Source organism: Ambystoma mexicanum, chromosome 5q, assembly GCF_040938575.1.
Source record: "Ambystoma mexicanum isolate Mex_15411 chromosome 5q, UKY_AmexF1_1, whole genome shotgun sequence".
Lineage (NCBI taxonomy): Eukaryota > Metazoa > Chordata > Amphibia > Caudata > Ambystomatidae > Ambystoma > Ambystoma mexicanum.
In genome coordinates this window covers 676524034-676541706 of record NC_090933.1, presented here as the reverse complement: position 1 = coordinate 676541706, position 17673 = coordinate 676524034, and the positions used below count along the sequence as shown (strand labels likewise).

The 17673-nt window shown below is 49.7% G+C and overlaps 1 protein-coding gene across 1 annotated transcript in view; it reads left to right on the top strand.

The window, feature by feature from the left end:
- The window catches only part of MYBL1 (MYB proto-oncogene like 1), an 898417-nt gene that overhangs the window by 660352 nt on the left and 220392 nt on the right, over positions 1–17673 (top strand). The window contains exon 12 of the mRNA XM_069621133.1: positions 16933–17047. Coding sequence (XP_069477234.1) covers positions 16933–17047 — 115 coding nt within the window. The remainder of the gene's footprint in view (positions 1–16932; positions 17048–17673) is intronic.

Genomic DNA, 17673 nt, shown 5'->3' with positions numbered 1-17673 from the left:
GTTTGCATCCCCTCAGAATGCCAAGTGCCCCCAGTTTGCTTCATGGGCAGGTCGGGGGTCACTGGCAGACAGCTTGCAGATCAGGTTTCACGACAACAAGGTCATCTTGCACACTCACCCACATTTCTTGCCCACAGTGGTCTCTGCATTTCAACTGAATCAAGAGATCTGCCTGCCAGTGTTCTTCCCGAACATGCAGTCAGAGGCAGAGAGGGCCCTGCATTCCTTGGACCTCAGGAGGGTCCTCAAGTTTTATCTCTCTCGCACGAAATCCTTCAGGAAGTCTGAGGCATTGTTTGTGACCTTTGGAGGCTCCTCCCCCAACTCTCAGGTTTCTAATGCTTCCATCGCCCATTGCATGGTTCAGGCTATTTCAGAGGCGTATACGGCCATGGGCAAACGTGTTCCTGAGGGGATTCATGCTCATGCAATCAGAGTCAAGGCCGCGGCTTGGGATGTCATCAGCAAGGCGGCTACTTGGACCACTCCGTCAGCCCTCTGTAAGCACTACTCACTGGACAATATCTCCAGGCATGATGCAGGGCTTGGTCAGGCTGTTCTGAAGAACCTTTTTGTTTCGTCCTAGTTATGAGACAGGTTATCACAGCTCCACCCTATGTTTCTTGTTTGGTGGAATCGCCCACAAAGATGGAGGAAAAGGGACTGGACGTATGAGTAATTAAAGTTACTCACCATAGTGATTTGAGTACTCATAGTCCATAGTCCCCTTTCCTCCACACGTCCCACCCATCTTCCCCCTCTAATATGCCAAGGGCTAATGTGTATAAGTGTAGCCAGGTATCTAAGCGTCCAATGTGATCAAAGGGGACTTGGTGAGGTGCAGGAGGGCGGGGCCTCTGCGGGGCATTCCCACACCTGAGGCCGCGCCCTATACTAAATTTACTAAAACTCTTCTCCTATAATATAATGAAGGCTCCTGCTTTTATATTTATTTTCCTCAATTTCCCACTGTATTTAATCATATTTATATTTTTGACACTTTTCTGCATTTAAAGTTTGCTTTTTAAAAACAAAATTATAGGAAGTATTTTTCCACATTTGTTCACATAAACAATTGACATTATCACTTGAATGCCTATAATGGGACAGGTACAGAGCTGGCCTCCTACAGACAAGACCAGTTCCACTTTCATCTTCAATACAATGAGGGTACTATTTGCTAACAACACATGGGTCACCCCTTAGAACTGACCACCTGCAAATCAAAGCAAGTTTCATTTGCACATGTAATACAGTTGGCAGAGTTTACAAACATATACTATTTTACTTTCTTTTTCTTGCAAACTGGGAACAGTGTTGGACTACAACAGACAAAATAAATTTCAGTTTTCCCACATTAAACCCCAAATACCTATATTTGCTAAAATACACAATATACAGCACACAAACTTTACTTTCACGTCAAGCTAAACTTTTCACTTTAAAGTAAATGGATGTACCTTAAAAAACAAAAGGATTATCCTGTCAGTATTAATAGCCGGAGCCACATCTGTGCAACAATTTAATTTGCTTTTGAAGAGTGAAGGCATGCGTCCCCAACCAGCACGATCCTCCCCGCAATGAGAGACAATAAAGGACTCTCCCAAATCGGGAATAAAGCCAGGACAGAGTGCGGGTGAGCTTAAATGGGAGTTTATCGATTAGAATAGGGCATGCAAAGAACTCTGCAAAACTCCGAGAGCGCTCTGTCTGACAATAGCAAAGACAGCCGTATATATTTACAAAAAACGTCATAAGAACCTACACACTATAGGGGGCACAAGTTCAATGGAATTGGGTGGCGACGACTAACTATAGGTACTGCTGCGATGTGGAAGGCGTCACTGGTCAGCCTCGCGGGTTGGGCTGGGCCTGGCAGGTTGGCTGGGTTCATCCGGGCGGTGTTGTTGTGCCATCGTGGCCAGTGTCAGAGATGAATGTCCTTTCCTGACTTATTTGCCCTGGGCCATGCACACCGCAGTCATTCAGTCATTGCAATATTATCTTCTTTAGTAAATCTTCCAATAGGTTATTCTACAGGTTAATGCAACACAGGAGGAATGTACCTTGTGAGGGGTCTGGAGGTAATACGTCAGGACATGGTTACCAGTGTCCTGTTGACCGGGGCCATAGGTCGAGGGGCTAAGCTTCAGGGCCTGGGACGGGCGGTACAGGTCTTTCTGCCTTGTTAGAAGTTGTTATGGATGTTCCGCTGTGTGTTGTCAAAGTGTTGGGTGTCCTGATTGCACAGGGCCATAAGTCTAAGATGATCCGGTGGGTTGTGGGGCTTACGGGGGGGCGCCTTTTGGAAGCGTGTGTTCAGGCAGAGGTTTACTGCTGTGCTGTAAATAATGCAGGTGGCGGGCCGCGGCCTTGGGTGCTGCAGAGGGGGCTACAAATCTTTGAAGCGGCTCCAGTCTGGTTGGGGGAGGCGGAGTAGCGCAGCGCGGGCCTCTGCTCTCATGCCTTGGCAGCCTTCGCAGGGTGGGAGGGGGAATGGCCTTGCACGTATTTCACAAAGGTATCTCCCTCGTGTGTTGCCGATTTTAGGTAAAAACTTCACAAACATTTGACCACTCTAATACTTATTCAAATCATTTTGAAACATGCATTTAAACTTTGCTGGATGTGTCTCGATTATACCCAGTCTGAGCACCTTATTCATTCACTATGTTTTAACAACTACAGTATTTAGTTATATGCATATACATTTGCAGTGAGTGAGGTAGTATTAGGGTTGGTGGAGTACATAGAAAGTAACCCGCCACTGTACGTGGCGGGGGTGGCACATGAGGGGCCTAGACATACACGTGTGACGATTGCATTCTCGCACACTCTTCACATGTGTCCTTGGTATGGTTACATTCGTTTTCTTGTGTACTCTAGCAGCATCAGTTCAGTTGTGGTGCGGGACCGCGGGGCGTGGGGCTTTCAGTGATACTTATGAAGAATAATCCCCTGGAAATGCTGTTATCATTTGCACACCCCTGGGTCCTTCACGGCTGGTGTCATGTACGATAATTACACAACTTCACAGATTTCTTTAGTAAGAGTGGTCGTATGGAGAGGATACATGTGTTAAAAAGTGGTTTCTTACATTCATATTTGGGTACCTGTCTGCTTTTAGCAGATGATCATTCTACAGATCTTCCCATCGCCCAGGCCTTGCTGACCGGGTCATTGTGGGAGCAGCGATACACTGCGGAAGGTGAACTGTTACACTGTTAATGTATTACGCTAGATCATGCCCGTCTTGTTCGTGGGAACGGGCTTGCAGCGGATCTACCATGGTGCTGCGGAGACAGGGAGGACTGAAACTTTCCGGAGGTGGGGGCCGCGCTACAGCGCGCTGAGATCACACCATCTTTAGCAAACAAGAAATAGTTTCTGAGGCCTAGCTAAATTTAATACGTGCGGGCAATGTCTTCAGCAGGTGAGCCATCCACCACCTGGGCCCTGGTGGTAGGAGGGAACGCCCGATGAGCCATGGCCCTCACCCGGGGTGGAGATGTAGGCAAGGGGGGGGGTCTTTTGGACCACTCCTCCCCTACAAGAGAAATCACCTAATTACTTTATACTCTGCATGCGCCTGTCAGTTTGCACACCCATTACCTGATAATGCATGACTGACAGGATGAGGGGAAAAAAAACTGCTTTTCCATTTTTACAAGTAAATACTTATAGGAAACAGGGTGATTTATATCTGTTTTAATGTTTAATAATCAGTAAAAACTTAAATCGGGGAGCCCTAAGTATAATGCAGTGATCAAGTCACTTTGCTGCATTGCTAACATATGTGCACGCAGCTCAAAGTCAAAACACAGCGATAATGTTCTCAAATAATATGATGCAGTAATTCGTTAACTATAATTTAATGTTTTTGTGCTTCAGCCAAATGTCTCACACCAGGGAAACTAACACTGAATAGAATCATGATCACAGACCTTGCACAGACAAGCAATCATAAAGTTATCTGGTGTGTCTTATGTTCCAAGATTGCAATGATGAAAATACTGTCTTAGAATGCAATGCCTTAATGAAAGGAACTCCATGCACCACATTGCAGATGCCCAACCCCACTAAGGACTAGATTTGTTAACCATGCTTGGATTACACCCGGCAGATGTTGGTGTCCATCCCTATCACATCTCTCTGTACTGCTTGAGGGAGAGGCACGATGTCCATGATAGCGGGCTGTGCCGATCCATGCATTCCAAGGCTCACCATGACAGGGCAGATAAACTCTTCATCTATCTCGATTAGGGGCCTGGTGAGGGCTCACTGTCACGATTGCACAGAATACCTATCTGAGAACAGGTCCCCTGCGAAGAAGAACAAAGATGAAGCTCTGCAAGAGGTCTTTCTCCCCGAGTGGTTCTTCCCGTCGTCATTCTTCTTCGTACTCGAGGAAGGGAAGTCTACTCAAGAGACGCCTCAAAAGCGGCGCCACAGGTACCGTTTCCCCCACAATCCTCCACCCTGGAAGGATGGACGAACTTCGGCTTGAAGAGGCTTCACATCTTCGCCAAGGCCCTGGTCTGATGACTTTAGCCTCCGCGCCGCTGGCTTCTATGTAAGCCAATGCACTGCCACATACCGGGAGGGTACCCGCGGAAGAACACTCCTGCCCGCCTCTGGGCTAGGGCCTAGGTCACAAGGGCGACAATGTCTCCCGGCACCGACATGCTCCACCTTTGGGCATCAACGCCAGTCCTTGAGGAATTTTACGGTGGAAGGTGAGGACATCAAAGTACTGGCCTTGGAACTTCAGGAGGCCAGCGGTCTTGACACTTCCGCTGAGCTGCAGATCCTTCCAGCTCCAACTCACCCATCCTTCCAGAGGTTGATGTTTAAGGTTGCTGATACCCTGGGGGTAATCTGCCAAATCCAGACTGAAAGTCCAGTTTGAATTAATGGACAATCGGGACGAAAAAAGCTCTTGCTACTGTTTAACAATGGTGTGAAGTCTCTTGTGCTAGAGATGTGGAAAAGGCCCACCTCTACACCTGCAGTCAACAGAGAGCCGGCAAGAAATCATCATCCACCTCCATCAGATACAGTTTTTTGTCCACCCATGCCTTCTCTAAGATCTTGGTGGTTCAAGCTCTAACTGCTAACTTGAAAACATCAGCCTTCTCTCCTACTGGACAGAGAGCATAAGAGACTAGACGCCTGACAGAAAAAAAGTGTGCGAGCAGTGAATGCCTCCTATGCCCTGTCAAAGTTCTCTTTCGGTCTTTGTTCCACGGTGGGTTCCAGCTCTTGCAATCAGGTGTCGACAGTACTGACTGTGTCGGCTGGTCCCTGACCACGAGCACGGTAGAATGCCGCCACTCGAGATGAGGACATCAGGCTTTTCGCAAGATGTGCATGCAAAGCTAGTGGATATACCCGTCAATGTGCAGAACCTATTTGGGGCCAAGCCCGATGACACCTTACAACGATTCCTGTCCTCCAAGGTTCGACAAAATCTTTGTGTTTGGCAGTACGGCAGCCTTCTGCGCCATCTGCAAGGGGTCATGGCTTTCGTCCCTCTACCTCCTATGACCCCTGTGGAAGAGGTCTGGCTGCCCGTATGAGACTACAGGGCAGAGACTTCCCAAGCGGCAGAAATATCTCTGGAGGTGGCACTGCAGCGGCCACTGTCTCCTCGCCCACCCAGGGTGCAAAAAGCTCTGTGAAGAATTCAACCACAAGTCCCCTGTGGGAGGGAGAATGTCCCTGTTTGGTGCAGAATGGTCACAAACCGTGTCAGATGCTTGAGCCCTACAGGTCATTCAGCGGGGCTACTGTTTTCCTCTGATTCTCTGGGCCCCTTTCCTTACACCGCCATCATGCCTCCACACTCCATTTTATTGGAGGAGGTCAGTCAGATTCCCTTAAGGAGCGCAATACAACTGGTTTCGTCCTCAGAGCGAGGCAAGGAGTGGTACTCCACTTATTTTTCAGTTGTGAAGAAAGATTGGGGCTTGCACCCGATACTCATTCTGAGGCTTCTGAATTTGTAACTACGAAAGGACAAGTTGAAGATGGTAACTGTAACCCAGATCCTACAAGCCCTCGATCTGCAGGATTGGTTCGTTTCACTGAGCCTGCAGGGTGCCTACTTCCACGTGTCCATTCATCGAAAGCACAGGAAGTTCCTGAGGTTCATTGTAGATCAACATCACTACCAGTTCAAAGTCCTGCCATTCAGCCTTTCTTCAGCACCCAGGGTTTTCACCAATCTGCTGGCAGTGGTAGCAGCTTGCTTAAGCAGGGACGATCGTCATGTCTTTCCAAACCTGGACGACTAGCTCGTCTTAGCTCGCTTCCTAGACCAGACGTCGACACATTTGTTCTGCATGTGCAGCCTGTTGCACAGCCTGTGCTTTTCACTGAACTTCAAAAAGTCCCATGTTTTGTCATCCCAGTCCCTCAGATTTATCAGAGTGGTCTTCAGCAATTGCCTGTGCAGAGCCTTTCTGCCCGGGGACCCACTGGGGAACATCTCTCAGATGGCACATGTCCTCCAATCCCAGGGACAAATTCCCACCTCAGCCTTCCTGCATCTGCTGGGTCTCATGGCCCCCTGCATTCTGGTGGTCCCGGAGGCTCGGCTATGCACGAGGTTGCTTCAATGGCTACTCTGTTGCCAGTGGTTGCAGTTTCAGAGACACATGTCAGATCTTCTGCCGATGTGGAGTCGGTGGTTCGTGACCTTGCATAGTGGGCCCTGAGGGACAACCTGCTGAAAGGCAAGTTGTTCTATCAACCATAGCCTCAGGTGGTGATGGTCATCGATGCATCACTGGCAGGTTGGGAAGCTCTCCTCTAGGACCTGATTGTGAGCAGACTGAGCACATCAATTTGCTGGAGCTGAGGACGATCAGGCTAGCACTGGTCGCCTTCCTCCTCTCTATGAAAAGGAAATGTGTGCTGATTCTTATGGACAACAAAGTGTCCATGCACTACCTCAACCCAAGGTGGTGTTGGGGCCCTTTCAACTTTCCAGAGCAGCAATGCGACTGTAGTTCTGGGCTCTGGAGAACAAAGTCTTTTTGACAGCTTTCCATCTTGCCAGAATAGAGAATGTCACAGCGGATGCCTTGAGCAGAAAGACTTTGGCCCCCAGGAAGTTCTAGAGGTTTTCTCCCGCTTGTTGGTGACTCCTCAACTAGATCTCTTTGCTTCCAGTGTTAACAGGAAGTGAGTTATTCTGGCCAGGGAATTCCTTCATCAGGGAGCTCTGGGAGATGCATTGACAGTCGAATAGACGTTCGACCTCGCTGTCATTCTGCTTGCTCTCTCAGGAGACTATGCCTGTTTGGGGCCACATTGATCATGATTGCTTCGGACTGGGCCAAGAGAACGTGGTTACCAGAGTTGCTGGACATTCATCAGAAAGAATATTACCAAGGGGTAAGTAATTTGTTCTTTAGGAGATGCAGCCAGTGCTTAAAGTGGGCCGGGGCCTGCCGGGCCCCGGCAGTCTCCAAAAAGTGGGACTGAGGAGCCCCCGTCCTACCGCAACATTGGCGGGAGATGCGCCTGCCATGAAGTCAGGCAAGCTGACAGAAGTGGCAGCCAGCCACAGCGACACTGTGACTGGCTGCCACTTCCGTCAGTCATAGTAACTGCATCTGGTGACCCCTCGCGCGAGAGGTCACCAGAGGCAGTTACTGTCCCTTTGTTTCCCCAGGTCGCCGAGGTGTATTTAACCCTCGGCGAACCTGGGGAATCCTCGACATTTGTCGAGGTTTATAAAAGTTGCCTTGAAAAGTACACATTTCAAGCCATCTTTCATAAAGCTTTGCCGACGGACAATTTTGTCCGTAGTCAAAGCTTTAGAAAAGATGGCTTGAATTGTGTACTTTCAAAGCCATCTTTTATAAACCTGAAATGTTTAAAAAAGATGGCCTGAAAACTAGGCAAACCGTAGGGTATGCACACAAATATATATAAATGTTATATATTTGTGTGCGTACCTAACTATGTGTGAGTACTTTGCAAGCCATCTTTTAAATGTTACATATTTCTATGTTTAGAAAGGATGGCTTGCGTAGTACACAAACCATAGTAAGGTACGCACACAACTATATAACATTTATATATATTTGTGTGTATACCCTACGATTTGCGTATGTTTTAGGCCACGCCCCAAAATGAGGGCCCCCCCTCGATTTCTTACCCCACTTAAAGCCCTGGGTGCAGCCCTGTGTTCATCCACCTGCCTCTAATGGATAAGGAATATAGGGAACAAACCTTTCACTCAGCTTTCCTTTTGCTTTGCTATATTTTTATGATTTCACTGATAAATTATCTGTTCCATGCAATATGTTGGAGAGTGGAGACATCTCATGAGTAGTACATGGGCCCTAAAGCACACACATTTCTGCTTAAGTAGCATTTTCTGTGGTAATCGTTTTAAGAGATATACAACAAGGAATGAGAGCAATCAAAGGCTAGAGATTTGGATCAGACACCCCAGCCAAGATTCTTTTTGAATGAAAACTGTGCCAATGCTCTCTCTCTCTTTCTCTCTCTTTCTCTCTCTCTCTCTAAATTTTTATCTAAATATTATTTTTAAAGCGCTGTTAATGTTGCACATACTTACATGTGAGTATGTGGTTTTTGTTATCTAATGTAAACCGTGTAATCTGAAACTTGAAGTCTGGCAAAGCATTCCTTTTTTTTTATTTTATTTTTTTAACTTTTTTTTATTTGAAATGACAGCTTACCAGAGAACAGAAGGAGCCACAAGGCGCCAGAATTAAAACATAAGCGAGCAAACTGAGGCAACATTGAATACAGGCAATATACAAAGTACTGGCAGAGTATGCATCTACGTGGAGCCCCCTGGAGAGGAGGGAAGGGAATTTGATGGTGATGCCATGGCCATATATTCCCGGAATCTCGGCCAGATGTCCTTTGGTCTGGAATGCGGATGTTGCATTGCGTTCCAGGACTGTTCAGTATCATGAGCCCATGTGACAGAGCGTAGCCACTGTGTATAATAGGTAGGCGCCCTAGGGCGGAGCCAACATAATAATATGCAGCGGACTGCCAACAACATGCAGAGGCCTGCTAGTTTTTTAGAGTCGCGGGGCATTTGAGGGAGGTCATGGAATAAGCAGTGCAGTGGGATGGGGGCAATAGTGTGTTCCAGGATGTCTGATAGAGTGGAGCAGATGTCCAGCCAGAATTGGGTTAGACGAGGGCAGTCCCATAGCATATGAATATAGGAAGCTTGAGCCGAGCCACATCTGGGGCATGAGGGAGGGGTGGCGTGGAACATGCGATGAAGTCTCATTGGTGTATGGTGGAACCTGTGCAGAACCTTGAATTGAATGAGTTTAAACTTGGTGTTATAGGACACATCATGGGTTCGAGCACACATTCAACACCATCTCTCGTCGGTGATTTCAGCCCCAAGATCCTCCTCCCACCTGCGTTTCAGCTCGGTGAAGTGGGGGGCTGCTCTGGTCTGTAGTAAAGAATAAAGTCGCAACACTTTACCCTTAAGGGAGAGATAGGAACGGAGCTCACCAACTATAGGCTCGTCAGGCGGCAAGACGGGAGATTCGGGATACCTGGATTTGAGATTCTCCCGGAGTGAGGAGTATTGCAGCCACACCGAGGGCTGGCGTTTGAGTGCAAGAGGGAGATCAGGCCACTCGATAAAGTTACCTTGTTCAAATGCATCACGGAGCATCAGAATGCCAGCGTCCGCCCAGTGAGACACTACCGATCGTGGAATGAGAGGGATGTCGGGGAGGAAGTTCCATAATGGCAGATCCCCGTGAAATGGGTGAGGGGTGTCGACCATTGCCCAGAGTTTGGTTAATGCCAAGGATGTGCTAGCGACGGTGTCTTCCGAGTTTGAGTCAGGGGGGATCGGCCTGAGGATCAGAGATCCAATCACTCGGTCACTGGGGTCATGTGGGGGTGGGTCAATGGTGTTAAACCAATGCGCAGCGAATTGAGATTGGGCCACCACTCAGTACCTGATAAAGTCTGGCGCGTTGAATCCGCCCAGCATCTTCGGGGCGGTCAGTGTGGACAGTTTGAGGCGGACCGCGCCTGAGTGTCAGAGGAAGGTATTGCTGATGGAACGCAGTGTTTGGAAAAAGGCATCACCGGGCCAGACAGGTAGATTGGTAAATCGGTACAGGAATTGGGGTAATACAACCATTTTAAGTATTCCAATTCTACCTGCCAGTGAGATGGGGAGCCTCATCCAGTAAGAGGTTTTTGTCGCCAGGTTAGTGGGGTAACTCTGATAGTTATCGTCGCGTAGTTGCGTCGTGTGTCGGCAGACCACCACACCAAGGTAGGTGAAACCCGACGGAGACCAGTTGAACCCATGTAGGTCCGGGGGGTTGTGTTGAGTCTGTGAGTGGGAATAAGGTAGACTTGGAGCAGTTTACTTTCAAACCAGATATGTCTCCAAAACGGGCTACATCAGCCAGTATGGGGGCAAGGTTGGTTTCAGGGGAACGGATATAGAGGAGGGCATCATCAGCGTAGAGGGAAACTATATCAGTTTGGCCGGCAGTGCGCAATCCCCTGTGCGAGTGTGTTTTCCGAAACATATCAGCAAAGGGCTCCAATGCAATGGCAAAGATGAGTGGGGAAAAGGGGCATCCTTGGCGTGTGCCTCTGGATATCTAGAAGGGGACGGAGCATCTGTCTTCTGTGCGGACTCTGGCCGACGGGGCGGCGTAGAGCAGCTTAATCCAGGATCGGAAGTTGGGGCCGAACTTGCATTTATCGAGAACTCGCCATAGATATTTCCACGAGATCGAGTCGAACGCCTTCTGCATGTCCAGCGTGGCTGCAACCGCCTGTGTAGACGGGCTGATCCTGCTGATTACATTGAAGAGCCTTCGTAGATTTAGGGAAGTGGACCTACCAGGGACAAATCCCGACTGGTCGGGGTGGATGATGTGGGGCATGTACGGGGCTAAGCGGTTGGCTAGCAGCTTAGCATATATTTTAATATCACTGTTAATCAGCGAAAGTGGTCGGTATGAACCGCACTGAGTGGCGGGCTTGCCAGGTTTGAGGAGTACTGTGATCAGTGCCTCACGAAGAGACGAGGGTAGTATTCCTCTGTCGCATGATTCCTCCCACAGGGCCAGTAGATGTGGTGCTAGGTGAGATTTGTATTGTTTATAGAAGTCCATGGGGAGCCCGTCCGGGCCAGGGGCCTTCCCAGATGTCAGCGACTCAATGGCCTTGATGATTTCCTCCAACGTGAGGGGTCTCTCAAGGAAGCTGCTTGCGTCGGCTGAGAGGACTGAAAGGGGAAGATTGTCTAAGTAAGAATCAATTTCGGGGAGTCTGGGGGACGTCAGTCTCAGAGTATAAGGATGTGGAGAACGAAAGGAACTCTGAATTGATGTCCTGTGGGGAAGTGGCGAGAGAGCCATCCGGTCTAGTTATGGCCGGAATATTGGGGGCACCAAGTTCACGACGCAATAGTCTAGCCAGCAGTCGACCAGGCCGCTCTCCTTCACTGTATCTCCTTGCCGATTGAGGGGAGTCCAGGAACTTAACCTCGCGTTCAGCAAGGGCAAGGAACCTGTCCAACTCCGTACCCAGCGCCGCCAGGGTAGCTGGGGAACGATCCTCAGCATATTGGGATTCGTGGACAGCCAGGTCCGATTCGCTGTCGGCAAAATCAGCGCGAATGCCCTTCAGGATACCACAACATTTGGAGATGGCGATCCCTCTCGTATGTACTTTGAAGGATTCCCATAGCGTGGCTTGTGTTGACACAGAATCTGTATTAATCTCAAAGTATTCCTCAATGGAGGATTCCAATTCGGATGCGAAAACCTGGTCGAGAAGCGAATGAGGACTCATCCTCCACAGCCTGGTTTTATTGGCGTCAGGTCCCCAGTTCAAGGAGATAAGTACCTGAGAATGGTCTGATAGTGTCCTGGGTAGTATAGCCAGGTGAGATAAGCATCTGACCAACATGTCCGTAATGAGCCATCTGTCTATTCTAGAAGGGGAATCATGTACTGAGGAGTAAAAGGAGTATGTGCGAGAATGCGGGTACATCAGACGCCAGGTATCTACCAATGCAAGGCTGGGAAGTGTGGTAAGGACTGCATATGCTGCTTTAGACAGTTGGCGAGGTCTAGATCCCGATCTATCTAGGGTAACATCCAGTATTGTATTAAAATCCCCACCCCATAGAATAGGAGTCAGGGGGAAACTTTCAAGCAGAGTGGCCAGGTGTAGGTAGAAATCGGGGTCATCGACATTGGGACCATATATGTTCAGGATGACCACCTCCTGCTGTTGTAGTTTGCCAGTGATCAAAACACACCTGCCGAGTGGATCTATGTGGGAGTGATGACACGTACATTTCAAGCTCCTATGTATTAAGGTGAGGGTACCACGACTTTGAGTGGAATAGTTGGTTTAGTACCTGTGGGGTCCCCATTGTTTAGCGAATTGCTCACATTGTTCAGAGCGGGCGTGGGTTTCCTGTAGACACAGGATTTTAACTCCGTGGCGCTCAGCATAGAGCTGAATCTGCCCCATCTTTTTGTAGTTGCCTAACCCCCGCACGTTCCAGCTCATAAAGGTCAAGTCGGTGCCAGCCATAACTCAGGGGGTAGTGCTCAAAATTACTGTGAAGAAGTTATCGGTGTGTGGAAAAGACCCGATCAGAATGTATTTGGCCTCATGTCTGCGATTGTGAGGTGAAGCGCTGTGGCGCGTGTGGCGCCTCCGGTGGCTGTCAAAACTTTTTGCAACAAAAACGTCCCCTCCCCCACCCACATCCCTCCCCCAAACAGAGGGACGAAACCCAAACCATCATTAACGAAGGCGCAATCAGCGCCTGGGGGCCTGTTAGGCGTCCGAGCCGTGGCACGTCAGACTATACGAGGGCAAGTAGAGTGCAAATACAGCTATAGTAATCAAAGTGTTCAGTCCAGGTTACATGTGCGGAGGATTATGGTGGAGATAGGTGGACTGCAATGTCATGTTCATGCATTTTCATAGACTGCAGTCCTGAGGCAATTCAATTATAAACATTCCATCCAAACCAGCTGCCCAACAGGGAGGCCTGGACGCAACAGAACAACCATAAAAAAACTGGTGCAATTAGAAGGTGTTACCAATTAACAGACATAGCAAGAACCCGCTCCCCAGTAGGGCTGGGAGAGAGAGGGTCAAAGCAATGAGGAGAAGAACCAGATGAACAACCAGAGACAATATGCTTGGCATTGAGCGACGTAAATGGGGCTAGATGCGGACCATCATTGATTTAAAGCAACACATTAGGTATCATGCCTGGCTGGGTCCGTGACAGTCGTGGGTCAGTCAGGGAAGTGCTCGTCGAGGAACTTGGAGGCCTCCTCCGGGATCGTCAAAAAGAAAGTTTTGTTGGAATGTTCGATGCGAAGTTTTGCGGGGAACAGCATGGAGTACTTTACCCCCAAATCACAAAGTCTCCTCTTCACCGCTGTGAATGATTGGCGCTCCCGCTGTACCGCCACAGAGTAGTCCGGGTAGAGGTGAATCCTATTCGCTCCGAGGAGAAGTTCTCCTTTGACTCTGGCAGCCCGCAGGAGGGCATCACGATCCCGGAAATTTAGGATCCTGGCTATAATGGGCCGTGGCGGGGCACCCGGCCTGGGCTTTGCAGTCAGGGCACGGTGTGCTCTTTCAATGGCGAACTGTGAGGAGAGTTTAGGGGCATCAAGGAGTGTCATGAGGGTGCGTTCTAGGTAATCCTCCATGGGCTCAGTAATATTGTCCTCAGGTATTCCAATAATGCGCAAGTTGTTCCGCCTTGAGCGGGATTCGAGGTCGTAATTTTTCTTCTCCAACTCCCAGTCTGGTTTCAACTTCGGCGACTCTACCATCCGTTCTTTCGATATGGGATTTTATGGAGGAGATTGTCCCATTCATATCGTCAAGCTTAGTGTGGAGTGCGGTGAAGCCATCTCGTATGTATTCCAACATCTTCTGTGAGTCGTCAGAAGTCGGTGGAGCGGAGGTGGCAGGTTGCTCCTCGGGTTCATCGGTGGCGGGCTTGGACAGCGTTTTCGTAAACATATTTAATGAGCTTTGTTTTTTCCTGGCACCTGCTCCCTTGGTCATGGTGAAGGCCGGGGTTGGGGAACAGGATCCCAGACACAAGTGGGTGTTTCGAGGCAGAGAGAATCCCACAACTCCAGCCGCAACACAGAGACACCTGGGGCTGCAGTATATAGCCTTCAGGGACCGTAGGTCAGTGTCAAAGTTACAGCCAGGTCATGGTTGCGTCAGCAATTTAAGTGATTTATGCGCCCGCAGATGGGGGGGATTCGCCACAGTGGTGGCTGCGGTGCGTGTAAACCATAGGGCTGAACCGGCAGGGTTTAGGGTAGCAGCGGTATAATACCTCAGGACAGGTACAGCCAGGAATACGTGGTGGGGTCCAGGGAGGTCCCCCTGCCGCCAAGTAGGTGTATGGCAAGATCCAAGTAGAGTGCTGCATACAGTTCACAGGGCTGGGTTAATCGGTATGGTGGAAACACAACACTAGGGGGGTGCACCAGAAAAGAACTAGCAACGGGGGGTCTCTGCAGCTCAGAGGGCCCTCAGTAGAGCAGAGAACGCAAGGCGAGGGGCTGGGTTCGGGTGCAAGAGAATTGGGAGAAGGTGGTGCAACCCGGCCGCCCGGCTCCTCGTACCAATGGGTTGGTGGTCAATCCTCCGGCAGGGTATATCTCTAGCCCCACTACCAAGCCATATCAGTATTTCCACGCAGCGCAGGGATCACATTAGTGATGGCAGCAGCAGGGGATGTCACACAAGGGCGGAGATTCTGGGGGAGGAAGCAGCACAGCCACAGCAGTATCAGAGTATTATTGAGCGGGAGCTGGGCACCAGGCGACTCCTCAATCCCCCAGGTATACGTGATCTGAGTGGTAAAGTTGCGCAAGTGTATAGGGTGAGTGCGCCGGCCTGCCAGCCAAGGGAGCCTGTGGGGGGGTGCCTGCAGGGCCACCCAAGTGACAAGGCGGCAGCGTACAGCACAGGGCCCTAAGAGGGGCGGGTCCAAGGATTCCTGTGTTGGTCCCACCAGAGAACAACAAAGTACGTTGGGATGGGTGGGGGGGAGGCCCCCTGATGAAAACCGGGCAATGTGGATTGCAAGCCCAGAGCGGCCACCACGGGGCGCCCGGGCGGTGCACGGCACACTCCGCCGCTGGCAGTGGAAGAGGACCGCCGCAACAGGAGCCCCAAGCGGAGAAAGCAGGAATACAGGCCCGTCCACGGGCTCGGGAGTTGAATCACCGGTGAGGGGAGGAGGGCCGCTCTTATCCCGCTCCCCGGTCTCCTTACCTTGGGGGGAGCTGCGACGGAGAGCGGGGGAGACGGGCAGGCGTTCGGCACCGCCGCGCGGAGTTGGCTGTGGCGGCTGCAGTCGCAGATGGCACCGGTCGCGGGTAGGGGGGAGGGCAGACTCAGATCTCAGCCCGCAGAGGTATGGTGTGAGCAGCGGCTCGCCGGGTGATCGGGCAGGCTGCGCGGCCGCTCAGAGAGACAATCCCCTCTCAGGTGCCCCTCCCCCACGCAGGCCGCCAGCAACGGGGTATCGAGTGGCAACAGTGAGCCAGGCCTCAGAGGGGTCTGGCACAGGGCGGGCCAGCAGTTCACCACGCCGCGCAGCTAGGTATGCATAACAGGGCTCCCAGGGGGTCTCTGGTTCCCAAAGTCGGGTCGAGGAAAGCCAATTGCCTGATCTCACGGCTGCCTCAGCGTCAGGTGTACCAGCTGCATTTGCCCGGCAAATAACGGATGGAAAGCGCCCTCGTAGTCCGGAGCTGTGGACTCAGGTCGCCATCTTGCTTCGGCGCAACAGCGCCCCCCAAAAGCATTCCTTTTTGAAGCTCTTTATCTTCCCTTCCTCACCTTCCCCCAGAGACTCAATGTCACCCCTGATCTGGTTCTCTCCTAGCTAGTCTACTGCAATAGCCTCCTCCTTAATCTTCCTTCCCCCGCCCTCTGACCCCTCCAGCTAACCCAGAATAGGGCAGCAACACTTTTCCTTGACCTCAAGCCCAGGGACTGCATCTCTCCTGCCCTACAAAGCCTTCACTGGCTCCCGGTCTCAGCATGGATTAAATTGAAATCCCTTTGTATCATGCACAAGGCTATCATGGGCCGTGGACCACTCTATCTTCAACACTTCCTGACCAAATGCTCTCCTTCTAGACTCCTCCGTTCCTCCGGCACCAACTCCCTGCGCGTTAAGCGCTTTGCTAAACAGAGAACTGATCGGTGATCACTTTCCTCGGCTGGCTCGCTCCTGTGGAACAGTCTCTCTCTCCCTCTACGTCTTGAGCAAAGCCTTCTTAAGTTCTGAAAACGCCTCAAAACCTTTCTCTTTACCCCCTTCTCCTTCTCCTCCTATCTTCCTTGCTAATTTTACAGCAGCGTGACTGATGTGCAGGGCCCTTATGTGTCCACAGGGCTTTGACCCCCACATCTGTCATCCTAGCCGGTGTCTTTCTACTGCACTTACTTGGCTCACCCACTCATCCGTGGTTGCAATTACGTTTCTTTTCCTCTTAGCACTTACTCTGAGCACTTCTCCATGAGCATCAAATCACCTTATCCCTCACCGCTCCCCCCTCTGCGCTTGCACGTTCTGAACACTCGCAAGGCATAGTAGGTTTGTGTCCCCATTCCTTTACTCTCATTATTTGTTTGTACTATTATTGCAATCATATATCCTTGCTGTAATTAATTTTCTTCTCCTGTCCCCACCCTGTTTGCCCTGTGGGCGCTTTGAAACAGTTTTGCTAATTGTATAAGTGCCCAATAAGTGACCAATAAATAAATGAGCTAGAAGCCCACTTCTTTTTATATTCCTGTAGCACCCTTTGTTCAATCATAGACAAAATCATGCCAATCTGTCTTTCCTTATTACAGTTTTAGAACGCCCACCATTAGGAGATCTCTAATGGGCACCACGCCCCGGACCCCAACTCCATTTAAGAATGCTCTAGCTGCCCAGGAGAAAAAATATGGACCCCTCAAGGTTGTGGTATGTTGTGAATATCAGTATTGTCATTATCGGTTTTAATGTTGCGATCTAGTTTAAATATACTGCTTTCCTTTAAAGGAATAGTTGCCAATTTTTGAACTGGTTCCTCAATGCGCAGATACTTTAAGTGATATGTGTTTTTAATGATGAATGTTTCTTTAACATGAAGATGCCCCAGATAAATGTGTTACTGTTACGTTTTTAACAGCTACTTATCTAGAGAGCAGCCACCAATGCAGAATTTCCAACATAAGGGTCTTTTTTAAGTCATAATGCTTGCTCAGATATGCCCTGCCTAATATAAAAATCCCTATGCCCTTTTTGTTCAAATCCATAAAACATTGAATTTATTTATATTGATCGAATCAATATTTTGTGTATGTCACTTGACGATAAAAGGCACCAAGAGGGAGATCTCACCCGGCACTGTCTTTGAAATGTTCGGAAATTATGCAAGGCACAGGCTTTCTTTTGCTTGAGAGCACTTTCTAATGGAGGCTATTCCTCTGCAGATATTTTAACATTAATTTTGTCAAATGTACCATGCATGCCTTGTGTCCCTCATAGAGGTTGGCCAGCACCGAATTGAAGTGACCACATTGGAGGGTATAAATGGCGTGACCGCA